Source organism: Alligator mississippiensis, chromosome 3 (assembly GCF_030867095.1).
Source record: "Alligator mississippiensis isolate rAllMis1 chromosome 3, rAllMis1, whole genome shotgun sequence".
Classification (NCBI taxonomy): Eukaryota; Metazoa; Chordata; order Crocodylia; family Alligatoridae; genus Alligator; species Alligator mississippiensis.
This window is the reverse complement of record NC_081826.1, coordinates 244,545,043-244,570,882: the sequence shown is the minus strand read 5'-3', so window position 1 is coordinate 244,570,882 and position 25,840 is coordinate 244,545,043. Positions and strand designations below refer to the sequence as shown.

General features: G+C 40.0%; 1 protein-coding gene across 2 annotated transcripts in view; it reads right to left on the bottom strand.

Annotated features, from left to right (window-relative positions):
- TMEM161B (transmembrane protein 161B) overlaps positions 1-25,840 on the bottom strand; it is a 106,092-nt gene that overhangs the window by 3,758 nt on the left and 76,494 nt on the right. Inside the window, exon 14 of one of the 2 annotated variants that reach the window (XM_019483136.2) lies at positions 9,979-10,723. The exons of the other annotated variant lie outside the window; for it this stretch is intronic. Coding sequence (XP_019338681.1) covers positions 10,583-10,723 — 141 coding nt within the window. The 3' untranslated portion in view covers positions 9,979-10,582. Of the gene's footprint in view, positions 1-9,978; positions 10,724-25,840 lie in introns of those variants that run through there. 2 annotated transcript variants of the gene reach the window in all.

Here is a 25,840-nt window from a genome sequence, read left to right as displayed (position 1 = left end):
AGCATTCATGGACCAATTCTGTAAAGTTTTGTAATACACTGTAATTAGGTTGATAAAACAGATTTTTTTTTGTATTTTAAGGAAGGTAACAACAGTGCCAGTATTTTGCCACAGTCACATGCTGCACAGCATGAGTGATAGAGGACTGTAAATATCCCTGCAAAGTTAGACTGTTGCCTGAGAAATCATTAGCATTATTATTGAAACTAATATCTACACAAACAAACAAACAAAAAAGGACTTGCTAGTCTGGCTTTCAGAAAACAGTAATTAGTAAACACAGAACTCCAAAAATGGGCAGAATTGTTGCAATAGTCACAAGCTAACAAAAAGAATAAAATATTGAGTGTTTTTAAATCCTAGCTTTGTGTTCTTGTTTTTGGAAAAGTTTTAAATGTTAATACAAAAGAAATTGAAAACTAAGGATTTTTATTAGTTCTTATTCACCACTGAGATCACATAGGCTTTTTGAGTGTGCTGTCATTCATTGTGTTCATCAAGAAAGATTTAACAAGGCAGGATGGGAAATGCTCTATTCACCTACAACACTTCTAACAGGTATGGTCACTTCATCTCGCACAGATGAAAAAGTTCACAGAAAAGCTTTCTTTGTAGGATTCCAAGCACTGTGTGAACTAAAGGGAAGCTGTGCTGGCTTCTCCATGTTTTTTGTTCCAGTAAATGTACAGCCTCATGGAAGTTCATGGGAAAGGTCTGCCATGTCAGAATCACGTGCAACTGGTAATGGCTTCAAAGTTTCAGTAAAGGCATGCATGGCTGTTTTGGTTGAGTGCATTAATACCTTTCATTATTTTGTAATTTTCTCTTGAGAACAGAGGCTTCATTTCACTAGCTATGTGATCAAGGACTGTCAAAGGCACAGGCTCTGAGAGTGTCCTTGTGGTTTTCATTCTCTCCTAGTAGCTACCTACAGCTATTGATATTTCTCCTCTACCTTCCTTCCCTTTCTTACAGGTTTGTCATTTTATGGGAGCCACACTTTTAGGTGTCATCTGGTCACAACAAAGATAAGTTTGTTTTCATTTCCTTCCCAATTCAGATAACATCATTTTTACTTTAACACTGACAAATATTTCCCTTGAAAAATAAGCAGCCTCTTTTCCTCCTCTGATATCTTAGAGTTGGCATGACAAACCAGGGAGGATTTTGTTTTGTTTTGTTTTGTTTTCTTGCCCCCTCCCCACCTAAAATCAAACAAGCAATAACTGCAGTTAATCGATTGTTAAATGATCTGTTTGCATAAACTGAGTGGAGTCAGGTTTGATCAACATCTGGAAAGAAGCCCTCCAAGGACAAAATAGAGAGCTGCAGGAAATAGTGTGCAGATTTAATAGGTGACACTCTTGAACAGTACTGCTGCACAGTGTAGTAGAGAGTGTGCTCTTAAGGGCACCACCATGCAGATGAAACAACAAGCTGAAGTCATTCGGCCTGTGATTATTATAAATCCCATGGTAATTTTTACATGTGCTAAAACTAAATTCAAATACATTCTTCCTACTTAAGATTCCCCTTCATTTTTCAAATTGATTGCTCTTCTGTACTAAAGCATTGTGTACTGTTGCCATCTACTGCTACAAAAACTGTTGTGCCCCACCCTAGAAGTGCTGCAATTTCTGTAGAGGAAGATGTGATTATTCCTTCTTTTAAAGTATCTGGGCCTGAGAAGGACTATATAGATGCAGCAAAAATGAACTTCCACACAACTATTGAAGGCCCACTTTTTTGGCTTACTGTCCAACTGCTTAGGTATTACTGAGCAACTGACAGTGTCACAGCTGGGAATTTCTCTTGCAGAGTTGATCCCTTAGTGGTAAAAGCTCGTAGAGCCACCTCCATATGTTGGCCAGGGGGTGGTATCAGTGTACATTGAAGCAAAAGGAGGTATGGCCAGGGTACTCTGGCTTCCCTTGCCTACCCAGATGCCTCTAAATCCCACAAAGAGCCATCTTTCTCCTTAGATGACCCTATCACTGAGGAAGCAAAAAGGTGAATTATGGTCTGTGCTAAGCAAAGCTTCGTTGGGCTCAGGAAATACAAAGCATGTTTTTCAACAGTTCAATACTTGTTTTTCTTCTTTCTTTGTTTCCAGGGGAAAAAATGACATGGAATGGGCTAGCTCTTCCTATCACTCCATACGCACAAGACAAACAAGTTACTTAAGCATTTGATCTGGGAAGTGGTGGTGGAATGCTACAGGCGATCTTTAAAGTTTGGGACTCGCCCTGAACATAAGACCATGCTTAAACTATATACATGTTACAATGAATATAAATGTACAGTTTTTGGCACTGTCACTTCATAGAGTAGAGAGAGGGAGAATGAGAAAAAGGAAGCATCCTTAACTGCTGGTGTGTGGATTATAGTAGGCCTTAAGCTGTTTAAGGATAGGATAGTATAGAGTTGCTTGTATTTGTCAATAGTTTGACTGAGAGATCAGGCAAAGGAAATGCTTAGGCAAGAGAATGTCACAAGGCATGAACCATTTTAGAAAACTTAAGATGGCTTGAAAAAACACAGTAAATGTTGCAAAGTCACCTTGAGTACCCTGAGTGGTTTGATGATAGATAAAGCTAATTTTAGATAAGATAAAGCTTATAGAGGGAATAAAAATAGGCACATTAATATGAATTAGAATAGAACCTATTTGGAATGTTTTCTATTTTTTTTACCTTATTTAGAAAGCCTTATTACTATTGTAGCCACGCAATAAAGTATAAAAAACAGGTTCACCTTGCAATTTTTGCTCTTTAGTCTTGAACTATGGCTCTTGTTGAATTTCTCACTTACAAGTGTACCTGTATTAGTGCTCTTTAGCAACACAATTTTTGAAACCTAGGCTAGGTAATAAAGGGATTTCCCTAATGGGCTGGCCACCTGTTAGAGGCTTTTTCAGATGTTAGGACTTAGACATGTTAAGATTAAATTGCTTTCAATAAGATTGTTATGCCTTTAGATCAGGAGTGGGCATAGGGCTGCTTACTGAATTTTGGCAAGCCATTGAGGGCTGCATGCCAGGCAGCCCAGAGCAGATTAATATTAATTTTCTAAATTTTTTAGGGGCCCCATGGGCTGGATAGAATGGTTTGGTGGGCCACATCTAGCCTGCAGGCTGAATTTTGCCCATCCCTGCTTTAGATAAATGTAAATTTTATAAATTTTAATAATTTTCTTGCTTTATCTGTACTGTTTAGTCTTTTCTTTTTTGTCTTGTGTTATTTAATTTGACATTAAAAATTTAGATATTCTTATGCTGTATTTAACTTTGGTGGGACTGCCTCTGTGAACCTTTCTTGGTCCTCAGAATCCATCTGAGGATCAACAGGTGGTTATTCAAAGAATGCTTACATGTCATATCAGAAGCTGTATCAAGGACTTGACCAGCTTCATTTTGCCTTTGCTGTGTGGGCCAGGACACCACAGAAACATTATTACTTGTTTGAGGTTCTCTTCATTCAGTTGGGTAAATCAGAAAGCTGTTAACAATCATCTCATTACAGAATCACCGAAGAGCTGGTAAGATCTCTTCCGTCTTTCTACTAGTATTTGTTTTATCTGAAGTAAAAGGGCACTCCCATCACGATCTAGGTACTGAAAGATGCCTGATGCTGAAGCATTTAATTACAGAAAGTATTAGTGGGATGGAGGTACATTTGCAAGTGGCAACATCATTTTGCATTTTATCACCTTATACTTTACCTGGGAGATGTATTCATGAGGTGCTGCAAGAACTCTTGGGAATCATTTGTTAAATTTCTACCAACAACTTGATGAAAAAGCTGGGCTAAGTCCCCTGCCTCCAGCGAACTTTGGAGCATTTCAAAATACTGCTAAATTAGCTCCGCTGGAGAATTGTTTCAGTTCTAGGACTATGAAAATACTTCATAAGAACAAAGAGTCTTGCCCTGGGTGTGAATGAGATTCTGACATGGATTTCTTAAGAGATCTCTATCCCCTTCCCCCTGCCATTCAAGCTCAAATGCTTTACATCGTCAATATGAGGAACAAAGTAGACACTTTTCAAATACACAGCATCACATCTCATTGCCATTTGGTGCTGCCATGCTCCCAGGCTCTGAGGAATCATTTTTGTTTACATAGGAAAACAAATATATTCTTTAGTTTCTCATCTCTCCACTCATCCCATCACAACTTAAGTTAGGGAGAAGATATTTTCTGTGGGATTCCTCTTATTAGAATATCCTATCACTCTCCATTCTTGAAAGCCCTTTTGTATACATAACTTACTTTTGGTATGGCTGTTCATGGGCTGGATTTGTTGTATACCTGTGCCTCATGAAGTGGTTGCAAAACTGACAGTCTTCAAGCTGCAGCTCTCACTTATATTCCTGACACAGCTTTAAAAAAGCTTGCCACTTATTAGCTGACAGCAAATATGCCAACAGTCAACTAATAAATATGAACTTTTGTGAAGACTGACACAACACTAAGCTTGTTGCAAATGTCAGCCTGGCAGCCAGCAGTGAAGTATGTTTACAGCCAGAGGGACTGGAAGATTTATTTACTTTTGCACAAACACGGTTGTCTAGTTATCTCAGTCCAAAATTAGACCAGCAATTCAAAGGCATCTTTTCCTATCTTAGATTATTTTTATGGGCATTTTTTTCAATGAACACATACGATGTAAGAGACTTGGAAATGTAAAAGGAAAATCAACAAACATGCAAAAGAAAGCCACCCCCAAAACTTTCTCCTCTGAGAAAACCTGCAACAAATTTTCCATTTGGTTAAATAACGAAGTCCACTGCTCTGTAGTACATAAAGGTTGAAAACAAGATCTAATTATTTCACTGATCAAAAAAACCTTTTGATCAATTTGCTGCCCCGATATTTTCAAGTTCTTTGGATTCTGATTAAGGCCCTGATTCAGCAAAATAATTAATCAAGTGCTTAACTTTAAGCATCCCAGAGATCTGATTGACTTCAATGGGACCCACGTGCTTAACATTATCCATGTGTTCAAGCAGCTTGCTGAACAAGAGCCTATAATTTAAGGATGTAAGACTAAATGATTAGCTGAATAGAAGAGACATATCATAAACTGAGAATGCTGCCTTCTTGATAAATAGGACAAAGAGTTACAGCCTGTTAAGGCTATGATTCTAGAAATTTGAATTTTTAGTACATACTATTGGCTGACATCATCTTAAAACCCCTTTTTAAATAACCATTAAAACATTACATAGGGCTGGATTTCCACACTTTTATCTGAATTTTTGGAGGCCTTTTTTTTGGGGGGGGGGGCATCATTTTTCACCTCTAGCAGTCAAGAATTTTAGCTGCAATTGCCAGTGCATAATTCCTCTAAAAGTGAGGTCTCTATGGATACAGCACCTAAATGAGAGGAAATTTGAAATTTGTGTTTTTATTTCCATGTACCAGAGTTTACTCATTTGTAAACTGAATATAATTCTTCCTTTCTATGTAAGGATTTTGGGAGAAATAATTACAGTTAGAAAAACAATAGGAGGCCTCTAAAGGAAAGGTTGCAGAAGTAATTACTGCCAGACAGCTATCACTGGGGGTATTTACTATGGCAGGCTGATCAATATCAGTTGAGTATATTAGGGAATTTTTATTATTTAATATATTCCTTCTTTGTTTCTGTTCCACCCACCCCCATAATATACCATTCCCTATGTTTGCTCTTTATTTTTCTTAATTGCCCCAAAATATTACCTAGAAAGGAATGACACTTAGCTGTATAACCAGCTTACAGTATTTCATCTGAGGATTCTGCTAAATACATATTTTCCAAGTCAGTGGGCATCTACATGTATGCATTTACTGCACAGAAACAGAAATTACTGCACAGTACAGGTGTACATCTATATGTGCATGCCCATACTGCATAATAAATTTGACAACTTATTCTGACTTGAGAGTAAATTTGATACCTGCATCATGCAGGCAGACCCAGACACAGCCATGGGCAAACTGGGCGGCTGCCCAGGGCCCAGACAGAAAGGTGGCCCAAAAATGAAAAAAAAAATTATAATTGCAAAAACATTTTAATATTATGAATATATGGGACTGGCAATGTTATCAATTGAAAACGAACTATTTAAGGACATCAGTACCACAGATGTGATGATGACTTTTGCAACAAAAAAATCATTCTCTCTGGCGAAGTGGGGCCCAATACTGAAACTTTGTCGGGGCTGCCAGGAGTCTAGGTAAGGCACTGCATGCAGGTATCAAACTTATGTCCAATTATTTACTGCTCAGTAACACATGTGTAGATGCCTTACTGTGCAGCAACACTGTGTGTGGGGTCTGACTTGGGACTAACTTTAGTCTCAAGTCAGTCCACACACACTGTTAATGCACCTTAATGCCTGCACATGTAGAGGCCAGCCTATTCCTGTTTACTGTGCAGTAATTTACTGTGCAGTAAATTTAAACCAGCATAAATATACATGTAGACACACCCACCATGAGTTATTGTATAGGCAATATACAATAGGCCACAGGTGGCTAAGAAGTTTTCTACTGGGCAGCAGAGAGACGGTGACCACTTCTTCCAGGTGCCACTTGAGTAGAGTTGCCATGTGCTGGTAAACACTACTTGTATTCATGGCATCCAAAGATGTTACAAGGCATTTGTATAAAATGAGACATGGGCACCCATGGATTTCACAGGTTCCTTGTGCTTTAGGCTGGTGTGACGTGAAAGGTGTATCAGGCCTATTATCCATCCTTTTGTTTTTTATTACGTGAGTCAAAGAAAAAAAAAACTATTTTCCTGTCAATTGCCATTTTAGTAACAATAATAATAATCCATTGCTGTGATTAATATAAAAGCAAGTCACCATAACAATGCATGTAAAAACACGTCCTACTCCTTTATCTATAAATATACTGCTTTATTGCATTTGTTCCTGTCTTTATCTTACTTAACCAATATTAACAGACCCTGTAACTAGAAAGAAGGTTACGTTTTCCTTCCCTTCATTGCTTTTCTTCTTTGATAGTATCAAAATAGTTTTCTTTTTTCTCCTTTTGTTCTACTTGGCCACAGCTGATGTTCCTGTTTCTGTTGTACATGATGATTGGCAGGCTAATGGAAAATGGCAGTGACAATGAGAGCTGACAGGAGCTTGTGTCTGGGCCCAAAACTAAGACTGAGGTGGCTGCTCTGTTCCGTACATATCCTAGCCTGGAATTGAGAATCCTTGTAACCAGATGTGGGGTGTTAAATTGCCTCAGCTAAGAAACATACAGCTTGATCCACATGCAGGAAGACACATATATGTCATCTGAGCATCACCAAGTGCATAAGTATCATTGGATAACACACTAGGAGACAAAATAGCTATCAATCAAAAGCTGTTTGTAAGGCAACAGCTCACCAACTTCTTTCCTGAAGAAGAGATCTCCAGAGTGAGAGAGAAGTTAGAGATAAGGACAAGGTTACAAAAAGTTATGGGGGTTACCATTAAAAGGTAACTTTCCCTGTTTGCTTCTCTCTTCCCCTTCTTAGCTATAGAGATAAAGGGCAAACAGCAGATGCAGTGGGCAGTGGCCTGAACAACTGGAAGTTACTTGACTGAATCACTTGAGCATCCTTACAAGAGAAAGAAAATGAAGAACAAGCCTTGAGGAGGCATCACTAAACCTAACAGGTCTCTCCAACAATAACAAAGATGCCCAATAATGAGTGAGTGGCATCTCTGGTGCAAGAAACTAGGAAATAGTATGAGAGGCAAGAGACATCTATTGTGATGTGGACCAAACTGGATGCCTAGGAAATAGAGGAACAGAATACTGCTGGGAGAGACAAAGTTTCCTATATGGAAGAGAGAGAATGCCATCAAGCCAAAAGAAAGGACTGTGGAGATTCAGGGTTCAGACAGATCTCGGACCCAACTGTGAGGAGTCACTCTGACTAAATGGGGAAAGGCAAGACCGACAAGGTTTCTGTAGGCCAAGGCATTAAAAATAAAGTAGAACCCTCAAAGAGAATCTCCTGCTCACAGATGTTGTGGTAGGCTTGGATCCAAACCCTTATCCACAGGAAATCACCAGCTTAAGATATGAACAGAGGATTGTGTGGCTAGATTTCTGTAGGACTGATACGCTAGATAAGGAGCAGAATCAGGGGTTAGGGTAATTGCAGTTCTGGGTCTGGACTGGCCTAAAGTTGAAAGGAGAATACACTTTATAATGTGGCAGAAGAGAAGGAAAGTGCAACCTTTTATGGAGACCCACTGAACAAGGAGAGGAGAAATTCCTTGATGTATCAGATCAGCCTATACTTTGCCTCCAAATACGTTGAATTTTATTTTTGTAAATTTGTACTGGTCCCCCCATATATGTATGTGCATTTTTTAAAACTGCATTTCTTTGTTGCAAAGAAGCAGGTCTGTTACTTGCTGTAGTACTTTAGAAACAGTTCCATCTCTTTTCTTCAGCATTTCTGATTTTTCTTTCCTAACCCTTGTATCCCATATTTTCTCTATCCTTTCTCTCCTGAGGTCTTGTCCTTCCCCCCGGTCCCTCCATCCATTCTGTCCTCTGCCACTCTTCTCTCGGTCTCTGCTATTCAATTTGCATCAGTACCTCTTCCCCTGGAAATTCTCCTGCTTCTATAGTCTCTGTATCTGCTTCAGATGTGTAAATTCAAGGATCTCCTCTTACCCCGCTGGCAACATGATTGCCTATAGTAGCACAGCAAAAACTTGATACATTTGCATGAAGTGTGCATGGAAATGTTAGTCCCTATATTAGACTTCATCCTATACAGTATCAGTTCTCCCTGAGCAGCTCTGTTCACTGTTCCTGAAATATAAGGTGGTGTCATGGCTACACCATGTTACTATGTGCTATGACACGTTGTTAATGTGAAGGTATATTTGATGTCTTGAGGAGGTTCTCTGAGCATATGATACACACCTATTGGTTAAAGAATTAATAGTGAGAAATCAAAAATAAAGATAACTACTGCTATTATTTCCTGCAAGCTGCCAAAGCTCTAGACCTTTTAGATGCAGTCTAGGGCTCAATGGACCTGGAGAATAGGATTGTCTCGAACACATTTTAGCATGGTTCAAATACTGCTTCCACTGAAGCAGTTCCATGAAGAGCTTATCTAACTGTCTGTGTCTCTCCTTTTATTTGGTGTAGAATCAGTTATTCCAGATTTCTGGTGGACAGTTGTGAAGATTGCATTTTGATGTTTGTTAGATGAGTTGGTTATCATCGGGAAAAGATGATATGGCTGAATTGTGATTCTCAACATTTATAGCATGGAAATAGTGTTCAGGGGTAGTCAGTAAACTACTTTAAATTATCCAATAATTACAGATTTGATGTCAGATTAAATACATCAAAATGTTATTTTTGTGACACAAATGGCAGCCAGATATCAAATGCCTCTAGACCAGGGGTGGGCAGCAACCTTTTAGGAGCAACAGACCCTATCTGGCCTACAGGCTTTAGGTACCAACTCTTGCTCCAGACTTTCAGTGCTTGTCTAGCTGCCATTTGTGTCTTTGAAAATCATCCTCCCTAATTAGTCATGAAAGAGCCAAACTGTTAGAGATTCCCATTAATGAAAGCTGTAGATTCTCAGCAGCTCTGAAAATCAGGCCTCTGATGCTTTATTGTAAGTATTTTTAAGTTATATAACAGTCTACTGTAAAGAAAAAAAATATCTGTGATAATGTATTCATTTATTAATGCAGTCCTAATGAGAGTGCTCTGAAGAGATGACTACATTGGACTCATAATTATGCATGGAGCTGGGTGAATACTGATACAAAATTTACGTGAATATTGGTTTAAATTTTAATGATTTTTTTTTTCCCTTGGGTGAAATCCTGGCCCCACTGAAACCAATGACAATCCCCATTGACTTCAGTTGAGCTACAATTTTATCCCTTGTGTTTGCTTCCCACAAATATCCATGAAAATGAGCATACTCATCAAAAGCCATGCAAGCAAGCAAATTTTAATTTCACTTACCATAAACATTCACATGAAGACCTTGATTATAAAGAGTTACATTCCTCCATTTCAGTGAATATCAGCTGATTTATGCCCAATCACAACTAGGCAATAGAGATCAGATTTAAAATAGCAAGCAACAGTGTAAATGGAATTGGTGACAAGCTGACAAATAATCTAGAATGAATAATGCTGAGAAAATTGCAAATCATTTGCAGAAAATTTAGGTTAAATTTTTTAGGAATTATTTCCTCTTCTCTGCTTATGGGTAATAGTTACAAGCAATGTAAGGTCTGATACACTGTAGACTAGATCCACCTCTGCCTTCTTCTGAGGGGTGACTTTATTTTAAAACCCAAAACACAATATCAAGATTCATCTAGTTCTTCTGTTTTTGGCTTGCCTTTCACTTCTTTTCCAGGGCGGGTAGCAAAGAAACCTAAGTGTTTCAGAAACTGTTCCCATGACAGCTTAAACCCCCCCCCCTCCCAAAAAAAAAAAAAAAACCAAACCCAGGGGAAGAGGAGTTAGGAGGGGAGGCAACAGTAGGAATGAAAAGCCATGCATCAAAACCATAATTTTCAGCCAAATATCAAATTAAGTTGACATGCATGCGGGAGAAGGTCAGAATTTCTGAAGAACATTTAAAATATCTGACCACTTTTCTATTATGCAGTGGTGGTAATATCTGTATGTAGAAGCAAGTTGATCTCATCCTCATCTGATTCAGCAGCTGCAAAGACAATAGGCACTAAGTAGAGAGATGCACTTTCAAGCGTTGTTTATTTTAAAAATTACACCTCTTCCTTTTTTTTAAAACAATAGTCTCCAGACATCTCAGTCTTTAAAACATAACAGTTAGCTGTGGAAACTTCAAAAGCACCCTCCTCCTCCAGAGCAAATGACCAATTATTGTTTATTCTGGCTAAACCCTCTAACATTGTGCTGCTTTTATTATGATAGAGATGTGATTACCTCCTTCCCCCTGCCCTGGCTCAGAATCTGCCTGCGTGTCATGTGGGCATTACTGAATCGAAGTGTTAGTATTAGCAGAAGAGAGTCTTCTGAGCAGGAATGTTCACACCAACACACATAGAGGAGATACACCTGGGAAGATTACGAGAGCATTTGCAGGCTGTGAATATGACTGTACTAAAAGCCCCACAGAAATGCTACAATGCTGCTTGAGTCAGTAACAAATTGAAGCACTTTACAAAATTTGTAGCTCTTCAGTAATTTTGAATCACTCTAAAGTGCTCATGCTCCAAACCATAAAGTCTTTCTTAACCACTGCAAACGTATAAAAGGCACATCATCGAAATGACAGTAATCAACTCCTTCAATCTCAGATGTGAAATTGTTCTGTATTCTTCCTCAGTTGTTTTTGTTGTTCACCAAGAGCGACCAAAAAAAAATGGTCATAGGGACACAAGGGAAAAAAATTCCCTTTTCTACATTCCCGCATAATCAAAATTTTAAAAAGTTTTTAGAGGAAAAACATTTTCCTCAGCTTTTTATGCAGGGCTGGCTAAGCAATTGCATGATTTTCTTAAAACATCCATCCCTTGAACATGAAAAACAGGAGGGAGGTAAAAATGAACTTTCAGGGAATGTTCCCTTTAATAGTGCAAGTGTTTTGTAATGGTAGTGAGAAGGATAGAAAAGGGACACATACAAACTTAATATGATCTATTTTATATTTGGATGACACACAATATATAATAATAAGCTCAACATTTATTCTATAACCCACACCACACAGTAGAGAGCAGTATTGAATTGTCTAGGTCAGGTGTTCATAACTAGAACTGTATGAATAATAGGTATTCCAATTCAGCCACCGAACCAAAAATAGGCAAATAAAACCTAGACTTGGGTCAACCCAAAGTAAACTAGTTTTGTTTAATTTTCAATTTATTTAAATTGTACTTTCACCTTTAAAAATATAAATCAATTTCAAAATAAATACATCAGTTTAAATAAAAAAACTACAAATATTTAGTTTAAAAGAGATTTCAACAAAATATTTAAAATCTCATCCCCTCCCCAAAAATTTCTTGGAAATTTTTTCTTGGAAAATTCTTTTTTTTTTTTTAATTGATTTTCCATTTGCAAAAAAAGAACATTTCCCTATTTTTCACAATCAAATTTCACATGAATCTTTGGAGCTATCTACTAGCCTCTTCATGTGCAGTTATTAAAAAATATGTGCAATCCGGCATTTTTAAATCCAAATTTGTCTAAAATGACTTACATCCGCAGATATAATAATTTTGCAGGACACCAAATAAATAGCAGATGTTGATTTATTCACAGTGGGCATGTCTAGATGTATTAATGCTCTGTAGTTACTGCACATTTAGTACCTGTAATAACAGGTACTAGGGGAATATGCAGTAACTAGTGCTACTGCGCAGTAGCGCTGGTACACACCTTTTTTGTGATGCTAATGCACAGTAGACTAATTCTGCTGTGCATTAGTGCAATAGCACAGCTTTTGCCGTGGCATGCCAATGTGCGTTAGAATTAGTATACTGCACATTTAGTGTCTCATGTAGACATTCCCAGTTAGCCCAAAATATACTTAACTCTCACACAGTGAAAATATATTCCTTTTCAAAGGCCAGGAGCAAGACAGTACAATGGGCTAACTCTTGTACATTAACTTTGGGAGCCAAATTCAAATTCAGGTTCATTAACGGTAGGAACAGTTTTTCTCGATAGAATATATTGAATAACAGAACAAAAATCCCCTGTTGACACATTTTACAAAACTGTAGTCGATTTTGGCATGTGAACTGGTCTCTGCCTAAGAGATCTTAAATAACAGAGATGGTTCAATCAAAACCTGAGCTGAAAGCTGCCTTGGTAGAATTGTATGGAGAAACTTCTCTCTCTCTCTCTCTTTCTCTCTCTCTCTACCAACCATAGCCAGCTAAAGTAATCAGATAAACTAGGTCAGCATAAATGAACAAGGTGAGCCAGCTGCAAACTAAATGGGCAAGACAGCAATGAGTAACATAGCTTGGAGGGCATATGCACAAGAGTTCAAATCTCTGGGGAACAGCTTCATGCAGCTCTAATCAATTTTTAAATGTGCTTACTCTCAGTTTTTGCAACTGAGTTTAAGCTAAGTATTTCACACTAATTTTGTAACTATTTTTTGCATCAAAAGACATGATAAACCTGTCACTAAATTGCAAACTATTCAATTAAAATGTCTCCCTTTTGTTAAAATTAATCAAAATCCTTTCCTTTTGATTCAAATGGCTGGACTGCCTGTTTACATTACAAGGGTTATATGTGCACAGCAGTGACAAGAAAAATTCCAAGTGCTGGAGTCGAAGCCAGAATGGTTTGGCTAAATTACAATAGGTACAAAGGGGAGGGAAAAACAAGACAGAAGGAAGCAGGACTAGAATAAGAATTTTGGAGAAAAAAACCGTAACAGGAGGGATGACAATCCCAAAGAGTATTCTGTGGGCATCTCTGGACAGTTTAGTAGGATTGTAAAAGGGAAGTGAAGTGAAGTGTCAGGGGGAGGAGCTGGAGGTGAGGACGTAGTATACACTTGCATGAATGCTTTCCTTAAGATTTGGAACTCGAAGTCATTCTCAAACACATGTAACAAAATGCACAAAAGGGAGGAAATGGCCGAGGAGTATTTAGTGAGGTATGGAATAGTCATTTCTTTCCATTTCTAATTAAGTACCATAACTTGTATAGGTAACCTTTCATACTGATACAATTATTATGTCTGTCTATACCTTATATACAGTTCTGGATTCCATTTCATGGCCTACGCACCTAAAATCTAAATATTGTAATGCCATAAGTCCTTTATTAGATCCTGCCTTCTATCTGTTTGCATAGGGTTTAGTCATCCATGTGTGTCATTCATTTGGAACTATGTAAACTGCCAGTATTCAGTACCATTAAAAACCTGGCCAATTTTATTTAAGGCCCAAGGGCCTACCATTTGATAGCCAGATTTAAAAGCTTGGGCCTACACCTCTCTCCTTATGGTTTTCTAACTACACAGTAAGATAATGATATTTACCGACTAAACTAAAACTATTTACATTATTTACCTAGGGTCAGCAAAATTCTGTTTGTTCAGCAGGATAAACTTAATTTTAAATATATTTTAATTGGATGACCTGCTAGAAATGTATCAGTGTGATTTCATTATTTTAAAACTTCCTGAGGAAAACTCATTTGCATAATGATAATTTCTCAGATACAACCACACCAGCCATTTTCCAGTGTTAGTCTTCTACTCTATCTTTTCTCCCTCATTCTCTTCCAGCTGAAATCTTAAACCAGGGCAACAGCCAGCAATTACCCAACTCAATTAATTACTGCATGCTCTTCATCTTTAATAGTCTTGTCAGGAGGTGATGTGACTCCACCAGATTGTTGTTTAAGACATTAAGTGACATGGCTACCCGTGACTGGTATTCGGTGATGCAGTGGAGGAGGAATGAGACCTTAACCTGCATTATCATACGGACAGTGCGTGATCGCTAGTAGCCTAACCAATCAGAAGTTGCCCCTAGAGCGTGACTGACCGGACCAGCATGCTGAGGCCTCCAGAATGTTCCATCAAGGGGGGACCCTGATTGGCTAGGGAGTCTATAAAGGGGACTGTGCGCCTCAGCGTAGGGTCCCCAGATGCTCCCAGACTCAGGTCCTTGGGATCAGATCAAAAAAACAGCCTGATCACCTGTCTTGTCGTCTGGACAGACCCCTAGGCTTCTAGCTAGATTCCTAGCATGGGCTACCACAGCTTATAGCTAGACCACGCGCTATCCGGAACGCCCTGTGTGTTGCCCAACTAGGCATCATACTTGTACTGATAGTATTTTCAGCTGCAGTCGACCTTCACGATTACACCTTGCTTGTTACTCGCCGCTACCCATCATCTGTTTGTTCTCCGCACCACGTCGTCTGTGTCTACCTGCTACTGTAAATAGTCCTTGTAATTAGTTCCTGTATTAATCAAGTTGATTCAACTCGTTAATCATCTTGTTGGTTTGTAAGTAAACTTATGAATTTTCTTCACCTACTAGTTGTCGCGCTTTTTTCCTCTCCCACACTCGGCATCCCCGAGCATGTCTGGGTTGGGGTCACTACTCAGTGCCCCACTCGACACGCAACTGAGGCCATTTTCCAAACACCATCCTTGAATTATGGCCCACAAGTCTTAAAGATATATTGCCAAGATGAAATTCAGTCAGTTTCTTTTAAATAAAATTTAAAGCTTCAACTACCACATCTATCCATGGGCTCCACTGCCAGTTGGATACATATCTTTTTCCCTGTTGTTGTGTGAAAAACTCAACCAAATAAAAAATAAATAAAAGTGACTGAACATAGCATAAAGAGAATGATGGCATGGATACCACATAAAATATTGCCAAAACACAAACTGAACATTTTCCCTGGTCAATGATTCAGTTGCAGGAATCTTCTTTTCTGGAACAAAAGCAGGGAAAAACATCTTTGGGGAGAACTTTAGCTCTGTCTTAGTTGATTGCCTCTTGGAAAAAATAGTTGTTGCAAATGTGTGATTTAAGGCATGCTAGATGTAGATGATAGGGCATTTGCTCAGAACAAAGGTCATTTAGTATTTGCATGGAAGACCTTCCAGAAGAAGCCCTGGTGGGAACGGTGGGAATTCACAAGACGGTACTCCTTCTTTAGATAGTGTAATGGGGGTAGGGAGATGAGTGAGGATGGAATTTGTGTTGCTACAAGCAAAGGTCCTGGGTGAGGTATATGTTTGACACTGATCACCTAGCCATAAAAGATCTTTTGTTACTTGCCAGATCAGCTAAGTGGCTAATTCCTATTTTGGCACCTGTGTTCTGTCCTAATTCTCTAGGCATCTTCAACTGTTCACATTTTTTACTTCCTACTATAAAAGGGCTGTACTACCCTGTGCTACTAAATGGTGACCAGGGTTCTTTGAGTAGATGTGATGTCTTTTATTAGAACAACTGTGTAGTTGGAAAAACGTTCTTAGCAAGCTTTTGGGCGCAGTCACCCTTCTTCAGGCCTAGGGAGTCTCTGTTGGTCTGAGACGCCAAAGAATGCAGTGTTGAGGTTAGTTTCTTTTTGCTTCATGTTATGAAGTTTATGGTGAACACACTCCATGCCAAAGATGGATCCATAGTGTGGGGAAATTTCACATACACATTTAAGTGAGAAAACTGTGCCAATTTCCTTTTTGAATAAGAGTATCACCTATTATATATACCACAAACAAAAAAAACATACACTGTCAAGTAAGTTCTGTAGTCAGTAACAGTGAACTTGTGAAACAAACTGCATATTTACATATGGCGTTTTAGTGACTGTTAAGGCCATCACTGATAAGTGCACTTTTGCCATATTGCAGCATTCTTTGTAGAAGTAACAGATGTTAAGATTATGGTTGTGGGCAATATGTAATAACTACCCCCATTCAGAAAGGTGCTCCCTACCATCCACTCTCTACTGTGTTGTTTTCTCCCTTCACTGAACAAGTATTCTTTGGATTTACTATATGTAGCTAACAACACAAATCAGAACACTTGTGCTTGCTGCTGTCGCTCAAAGCTTGTATTTTGAGAGTGATGCTGCCACTTGGCATTTTTATTGGAGTATAGAATGATTAAGCCATCAGCAAATAAGTGTGTTAAGTCTCTACCAGTTTTACTTTCATCTACAAACGAACATGCTTTAAAACAGATAAGCAGTGGCAGACAAAATTTCTCTCAATGTTTTGACAATTCTATTTTTATTAAGTATATGAAAAATCTGTATTTGAAAAGTTTACCCTAGTCATTCTCTCAGATTTAATATCCTTATCACATACAAGAACTTACAGATTTTTTTACATTGTTGAATTAAAAGAAAACAACCACCCAGAAGAGATGCAGATGAAAACCAGAATTCCCGAGTAAAGCCATCTTCTGGGAATTCCATGGAAGCAACACATGCTCTGATCATTTGAACTCTTCTTTTTCTTAATAGTTAAATTACCAAAATTTAACAAAGCTAGATGTTAAAGGGATAAAAGCTAGGGGTAAAAAAATCCTTCAGTATGAAGGGCTGAAAAAATGCGTTTCCATTTTTCAGGCAGAGGGAGAGTCACAGTTGTACTGTGCTCTCCTGGATAGGATAAAAGCCAGTATGCAGGAATACAGGTGACCTGCACACCCGAAAGGCTGCAAAGAAAAATTTTCCAACTATTTAGTTGGTCTAATAAAAGATATAACATTTACCCAAAGAACCTTGTTTGCCCATGTCCTTAGACCAACAGGGCTACAACCAACAGCCCTGTTTCCATTTCATTATTTCAAGCTGCTTTCAGCTTCATGTTGTGGAATCTGGTTATTTGCAAATATTTCAAAATATATAAGTATTTTAAAGGAGTTGAGTAGTTAAGTGAACAGGTGTAGTTTGTTTTATGCCACATTTAACATGGTCAAAAGGAATCATCCCTCCTACATCACAAATGTTATAATTGTATCCCATATATGGGGGGGAGGGGAAATGAGAACTTGATTTTATATAAAACATTAAGTTGTAGAACCAGCTAAGAAGTTGGAAGCCAGCAAAGTTTGACCCTACAAAGTTTACCTTGAATAAACTCAAAGTCATATGCAAGTTTGAGAGAAGACAAGTATTACAGATCAAAACAAAGATAGTATTTGATAGAGCTTATGATCACAAGAATAAAAGATCAGGTACCTTTTCTGTTGGTAAGGTTTAGGTCTCTGATGACCCTTTCATGATTCTACTCAACTCTTCCAGCTGTGGACCATACAATGGTCAGAACTGGTAATTTTCTAAGAGTCTGCATATTAAAGGTACAATAGCAAACTCTTTTAATAGATGGGGAAGTATAGCTGGAGACCAGCTAGAGCTATTTAATGACCTGAAATTTCAAAAGGAATTGTACAAGTGGAGACAAGGATACATTGCTAAGGATGAGTATAAAAGAATAGGACAATTACATAGGGACAAAATCAGAAAGGTCAAGACACAATTACATCTAGAGAAAGAAAAGGAAAGTGCAGTAGGTCCATTACTTAACAGGAGGGTGAGCAAATAATGGATGACATGGACAAGGCTGAAATATTCAATGCTTTTTTCTATCTTCACAAAAAATGTTGTGTGTCCAGGTACTTAGACACAATTGATATCAAGAAGAGGGCAGGAACAAGTCAGGATAAAGCAAGAGCTGATAAAAGAACATTTTAGATAGGTGCATTCAAAATTGGTTGGCTCGATGAAACTGATAAATCGAACTGCCAAATATATTGACCACTCCTTAATATCTTGTCATCCTCTGGGTCAGGGGTGGCCGAATTGTAGTACAGGTGCCACAAGTGGCATGGACAGCCTGTGTGTGGCACTTGGCAGACCAGGGAGGGGACAGGCAGCACAGTGGCAGATAGGGCAGAGAGCCAAAAACAAAGCAGAGGCTTGGTCCAGGAGTAGGGGGCCAGAGGCAGAAAGCAGAGCAGCAGATAGGGCAGAAACCACAAGATATGGAATAGAAAGCAGAGCAGCCAATTGGTTAGGGGAGGGGTGAGCACCATACAGCCTGAGGGCCAGGTCTGCTCTGCTGAGGGATTTCCTCCAGTCTGTGGCAGGTTCCTAGGTCCTGTCTGGCCTAGGTGTGGGGGGCAGACTGGGCCGTGGCACATGCAGCTGGTCCTGCCACCCCCTGGCGGAGAAGGGCTGGGGCAGCCTGGTGGCTGAATTTCACTTCCCAGCAGCACCAGTGGCAGCAGCAGCTTTCGGCTGCTGTAGCCACTGGGTCCGGCTCTACTGCCCGGTGCTCACCACCAGAGGTGGAACCTGCATGGGCAGGGTGCTTGGCTGAGCAGCTGAGATGGTTCGGGGGGGGAGTGGCATCCAGAAGCAAGATGGGTGGGCAGGGCCATGGAGACCCCAGGATCTTGGGGCAGTGACGATGTGGGGTTGGGGCCTGGGGTAGAGCTGTGATCTGCTGCCCGCATGCCCTTATGATGGGCACAGGTTCCACGGGCAGTAGCATGCAGGGAGTGGGATCTGCATTGCAGCTCTGCCCCAGCACTGTGCTGTCACCACCCCAAGATCCTGGCCCAGATGCAGCTCCCCCCCCACCCATGGCCCCATCCTGTCCATGCGGCTCCTAGCCAGTCTCCATGGAGACCCCAGGATCGCAGGATGGTGACAGCATGAGCTGGGGCCAGGTCCAGGTCCAGAATGTGCAGAGAGCAGATCACAGCTCTGCCCTGGCCCCATGTTGTCACTGCCTTGTAAACCCTTGTAAACAGTGTGGGGTCAGGTCCAGGATTTTGGGGTGATGACAGTGTGGGGCCAGAGCTGCCATCTGCTCCCAGCATGCCCATCCATAGAACTGGCACCTGTTGCAGGACCGTATGGGCTGCAAATTGTGGCTCAGCCCCAGCCCCAGGCTGTTACCACCCTGTGACTCCACCCCATAATCCTGGGCTCGCCCACCTGTCCAGCTCCTAAATACTACTCCCCACCCACCCACAACCCCATTCCGCTTACAGAGTTTTGGTGAGCTGCTCCACGGGGGCGGGGGTTACTAACCAGGCCAGCAACAGCTCAGCAAAACTCCTCATGGTCCATGGGCTCAAATTATTGCCCATCCTTGAGTTAGGGGAAGGAGATCAGGGTGGCAACTTGGGGAGGATGTGTGGCTAATTTGTGATGTGCTCTCCAAAAGGTTGGCCCCTGCTGTCTGAGGTGGTTGATTTCTCCAGTACTTTTCCAGGTATTGAGGTTAGATTGACTAGTCTATAACTGTCAGAATCCTTCCTCTCTTGCTCTCTCTCTGCTTTCTTCTGACCAGTCTTCCTGTTCGTGGCAATTATCTCAGCCAATTCCTCAAATATTCTAGGACAGATTTCATCTGGCTCCATTGAATTAAAAACAGCTTATCTAAGTAGTTGCTAATTTGATCTTTCTCTGTTCTAGGCTGTATTTCTCCTCCCCTATCCTTGCTGCTAACTATGCTTATCATGTGACAGTTGATCTTTTGTGAAGATTAAAATAATAGTAAAGGTATCAAACACTCCAGCTTTTTCAGGATCATCTGTTTATTAAGTTCTCCTCACCATTTGGTAACAGACCTACATTTTTCTTAGTTTTCTTCTTACTACTGATAAATACAGAGAATGGGTTTTTTTTGTGGCCATTTATGTCCTGTATTACCTGCATCTCAACTTGTGCCTTGGCCTTCCTGCTTTTCTTCTTAAACATCCTTATCCGATTCTTATAATTTACCTAAATCCTACAGAGATGCTCAAAGTTTGCTGTCCAAAACCGTTATCATCTGCCTTGCTCACAAGTATGTCTTTCTCCCGCTTCTCTACATCCTTCTTAAAACGTGATTAAAACTGGAGACAGTATTTTAGCTGAGGCCTGCCCAGTACTGCAGAGCAGTACCATCACTTTCATATCTCGCACACAATGCTTCTGCTAATGCAAGCTAAAACAGATTTTTTTTTTGTTTTTTTGCAACATGTTATATTGCTAATTCATGCTGAATTTGTGATCCACAACCACCCAAGCCTTCTTAGCAGTACTACTGCTAAGCAGATATCCCCCATTCTGGATCTGAGCATTTGGTTTTCCTCCCCTGGGTATAGGACCTTACCTTTGTCTTTGTTACAGGGTTTTTGGCTGTAGCAGTGTTGATCTAAGGACATAGGCAGGCAACATTCTTTGGGTAGATGTTTTATTAGACTAACTGAGTAGTTGCAACAAAGTTCTTTGCAAGCTTTTAGGCACAAGTACCCCTCTTCAGGCATGGGGAGACTGCTGCTGTTGTTTCTTTGCTGTTGTTCTGAGATCTCTAAGAAACAACACCAGTCTCCCTATGCCGGAAGAAGGGTGCATGTGCCTGAAAGCTTGCAAAGAACTTTGTTCCAACTACTTAGTTGGTCTAATAAAAGATATCACATCTACCCAAAGAACCTTGCCTGCCTTTGTTAACATTCATTGTGTCATCTATATCCCAGTTCTTCAATTTATGAACTCTTTGCATTTTAATCCTAACCTCTAAAGTGTTTGCAGATCACCCCACTTCCATGTCTTTTGCAAATCCAATCAATGTGCTCCCTACCCTTGTGTTCCAGTTATTAATAAAAATGTTAAACAGCACTGAACCCAGAATGAACCATTGCATGGTTTAAACCAAGAGAGATTTTGATACTGCTCAGAGCAGGGGGACAGATCAAATGACCTTCCAAGACCTTGATTTCCTAAATTGTAATGTAATGCTATAAAAGACTGGAATAAGGTACTTAGGGATGCTGTGGGCTCTGTCATTGGCGGTCTTTATTAGAGTTTAGACAAACATCTGTTGGGAATGTCTAGGTACACTTAATCCTGCCTCAGAGCAGGGTGATAGACCAAATGACCTTCCATGTTCTTGATTTCTACATTTGTGATTGCGTGCTTTAATCTACAAAGTGACTTTAGGGAAATTAATACAAAATAACTGGTATATATGAGTCTTCTTGGTGAAAAAAAAATCTTGTCAGCTGGGGAGCAGTAAATATCAGTGTTCAGACCACAGATTCCAAACAGGTCCAAAATGAGACAAAACTTTTACAAATCCCACGAAGGTCATAATTTACAAGCCTACCAGAAAAATCAAAAGACTAGTTTAGAGAGCACTTGCCCCGAAGTACCTAGTGGGGATGGATAATGCTGCATAAGACTGGATCACCTCTCCTCCAGTAAATGGCCTTTATGGACTGCAAGTCAAATAGTAGTTAGCTTGTTGAAAGCCACTAACCTACCTTCCATACTTGATTTTACAACCCACCCCAACACTGCAAGCTCTTAGGTGCAGTACATGTCTACAAAGCTATTGCTGCAAGTTTCTCTGCTTCTACGTTGTTAGAAAAGAATACTTGCCAAGCAGTCTGCTGGGCTATTAGCTGATACTTGCACCAAGCAGCATTTAGTTTTTTTTTTGGGGGGGGGGGAAGCAAGGAAAATAAGATTAAAGAGAAAATGGATAAAGAGAAGCAACTGTGAAAAACCTGATATCTTTTAGCCAAGCCTATGTTGGCCATCTCTTTTCCCTCTCCCAAAATAACAATAATAATATAAAAAAAGAAAGAACTGGAAACTACTGCATTATATCAAAGTAGTGTCAAAGCAAATTTAATTGAGCACTTCAGTTACCCAATTGGCAAGTATGGTATTCATATGGGGATGGATTGAGGAACTCTTCTTTGGATACCACCTCTTTGGTGGTACAAAATTTCTCTCATTTGCAAGGACCAGAAAGGAAGGCATTTTTGTCTCTATGCCTCCACCCTAGGGTTTTCCTTCTTACATAAGCCATCAGATTACTAGTGTAATAGAAACAGATTGTAAGGCAAGCACGGAATAAAAGGAACAGGGAAACAAACATGTTATGCTCTTAACTCCAGACATTTAGAAAACTCACAGCCAATGTTTTATGTTCTGAATTTGGAGCCACAAGTAAAAACATCTCTTTTGGGGTGGCAGCATGCTAAATTCCATGGAGGATGAATACAGAATAGTAGCACCAAATTTGTATTGGTTTTTAAGAGGAGCTCCAACATTTAAACAAATTGAAGAATACATTTTTAACATTTCTCAATTTTACAGAGAGGTACAGATCAATTTTCTTCCAAAGTGTCATTTTACCATTGTTTATAAATAATCCTTACTGAAAGCAGGAACGTAATCTCAGTGCAACTACATGACTAAAATCATTCTAGGCTCTTTACTATATTAAGTTGCTCAAAGACACCCAAAATGAATACAACTTACAAAAGGGCTGAGGAAGAAAATCCGTAAGTAATTTGAGAGAAATGAATATATTGGTGCTCTGAAATGTCTCTTCCTGCTGGTGGAATGTCACAATTGACTATGGTTTTGTTGTTTCTCTAAAGTTAGGTAGGGAAGGGTGGCACCTTATGACTAGCTTGATCAGAAAGGCGCTCTGAATTAGTTCATAAGGTGTTTCCCTGCCCTGACTTGTACAGAGGCTGGGGGGGGGGGGGGGGGGGGGGGGAGTGGTTGCAAGAGACTGGAACCAGAGATGTTGCCTTTGTGAAAGATTCTTCCAGCAAGGAATTTAATAGCTTTGTTAACACTTCAATGGTACAGGCTTGGTAAATGTAGCTTGGAGGCGACACCCATGGAAGATGAGCCTCAAAGAATATACAAAGAAAAGAGTTCTGGAGAGAGAACAGCTGAGCTAACTTTCAGGTGTTCAGGGACTGTGCAGGCTAGGCTGCAAACAGAGCAACTGCTTTGGAGGGGGCAAGGACTTTGCGTGCTAGTTTGAAGTTGCTCAATAAATGGGTTTGTTGAAGAGGAGCCGCCTGCTTTACAGCTTGGCACTTCGGTGCATTCTGCTTGAAAAGGGGAAGTCCCTCTCTCAGGCACTGAACTGGAAGGTAACAACTAGGGAGGGTCAGGGACTGAACAGCCAGATCTCAGAGCCAAGACTCATCCTACTCTAAAAGTCACACCTGGGCTGGCTTCAGGCATTTACTTAGAGAGACTAGACAAGGCTGGGGTCTTGAGCCAGGACTCCCCCTGGGGAATCCTGACAGGTGGAGAGCGCACAACAACAGAACTACAGTATTGCCAACCCCAAATATACAAGATTCATGGATCAAGAAGGTAAGAAGTGCAAGCTCATTATTTTTAAACCAAGATAATAAATACGGGGTTTGGTTTTTCTTGCCCTTTGGTTCCTGAGCATCTATCATGCATTCTAGCCATATTTTTCAAAACTCTTCTGCATAGCAACAAAGCCTAGATTTAAAAAGAAAAATGATAATCACGTGACTCCAGCCGGGGGGGGGGGGGGGGGGGTTGAGAAGAGACGAAGAATGCACACGATGAAAGTCACAAAAAGTTGGCAACACTGAATTGTCTATTTTAAAAGTGAACAAAGAGCACTTAAATAAAGGTCTTGGAATTCTCTGGATTTACCTTATCAAAAGGAAAGGCAATGGATGATTATACAAAAAGTGTCACACTTATCAGAAGAACAGATAGCAATTAGCATTTTTATTTTGGGGTACAGGAGTTTTAGGGGCTCAGGAGAAGAAAGTTAAGGCATCCATACAATGAGGCTAGAGTCCTTGGTGAAGTGAAACAAGGTGGGTCTTTTTCCTCATGAAATCCAGAAGACTTATTAGAACATTTACTGTTAACTGCTATATTTTATTGGCCATTTAAATTTCACTGTTTTAACCATGTACTAGTCTGATTAAATAAGGTTTATCAAGTTTAATAAGCTTTACCCTGAACTCCTGCTGAATGAAGATATTGCCCACCCACCAAGATGTAGGCTTAAGTCAAAGAAACCATTCTGGTCACGCACACTCCAACTTTCTTTGAACAGTCTGGACGCTGAGAGCTGCTGGCACAAAGTCTAGTCCAAGAGCTGGCAAGTGTGTCCAACAAAAATTTGGCTGTAGACCCAACCATGAAGCTTCCAGGGTTTCTATTTGCAATGTAAATATTGGACCGCACTGAACCACATTTGTACAGGATACAGAAGGTATGCCTATTTATTAAACAAATGGGACATCAAGGACTTGCCAAACCGCGTATGTGGTGAGGTGCAGTCAATGAGCCACATTGAAAACCCCTGCCCTGAACTTGCATATCATGGAAGAATTGAATAAATCTACTTAGCTGTCCCAGATGTTATCAACTGGCTATCAAACCTCAACACACAACTTTTATTAACCTGTACCTTCTCTGCTGTTGCTTGCCTTAGTCATACAAAAGAAAAAGTTTCATCAAGGCATCCAGCCCAGAAGACACAATTGAGAATACATAACTTCTCTTTTTAGTTTATTCTAGTGGTTAAATCAACCTTACTTGATTCCCATTTTAATATTCTTGGGCTCACCTTCCAGGCATTGAATCTTCTTACTCCTTTCTTTGCCAGATTAAAGAACCTTAATATCTAGCATTTTCTCCCTACTTACACACTGTAATCAAGTCCCCTGCACTTCTTTTTTTCTGATGGAACTAGAGCAGTGATTTTTAACCTTTTTAGACTCTAGGCACCCTTATAGACTCAAGGCACCCCTCACTAAACTTGAGGCACCTGTTTAATTGACTACAGAAAAGTAATGGAGCAATTCTGTTACAAAGAACTCAGAAAGACCCCAGCAAGTCAGAATGCTTTTAACACTACGGATTCCTATTTGAAATCTCTGGGTTTATCTTCTGAACAGTTGGCACACCTAACAATGCTAACACTACATAGCATCTTGTGGTACCCCTGAAAGGATTTCAAGACCCGCCCCGCCCTCCCCCCCCCCGGGTCTTGCAGCACCTTGGTTTAGAATCATGGAACAAGAGAGATTGAGTTCTAAATCAAGTATTTTCTCTAGTTCTTTGATCATTTTCTGGTTCCCTTATGCACCCTATCCCATTTTCTAATATCTTTGTGTTGACACCAGAACTGTGGAGAATTCTAGTATTGATCTCATTAATACTGCATCCCTTACCCATAACTCACTAATCCCATCACCAAAAATTATGTTTGTCCTTTCTGCCACATTACATGGGTAGCTTGCATTGAGCTGCCTGCTCATTATGCTTTCCGGAGTCGCTTTTTTCCAGCTTACAGCATCCAGCCTACAGACAAGCCTGCACTCCCTATTCCTGTACGTACAAAGCTTTGTATTAAAAAATATGCACGTTTTGTGAACCTGTTTTGTTAGGTAGTCACCAGCTCCTACAGACAGATGTTAATTAGGCATGGTCAGCTTGTAAACTACATTTTGAATATCTGAAATGTGGGACTGGCCATCTG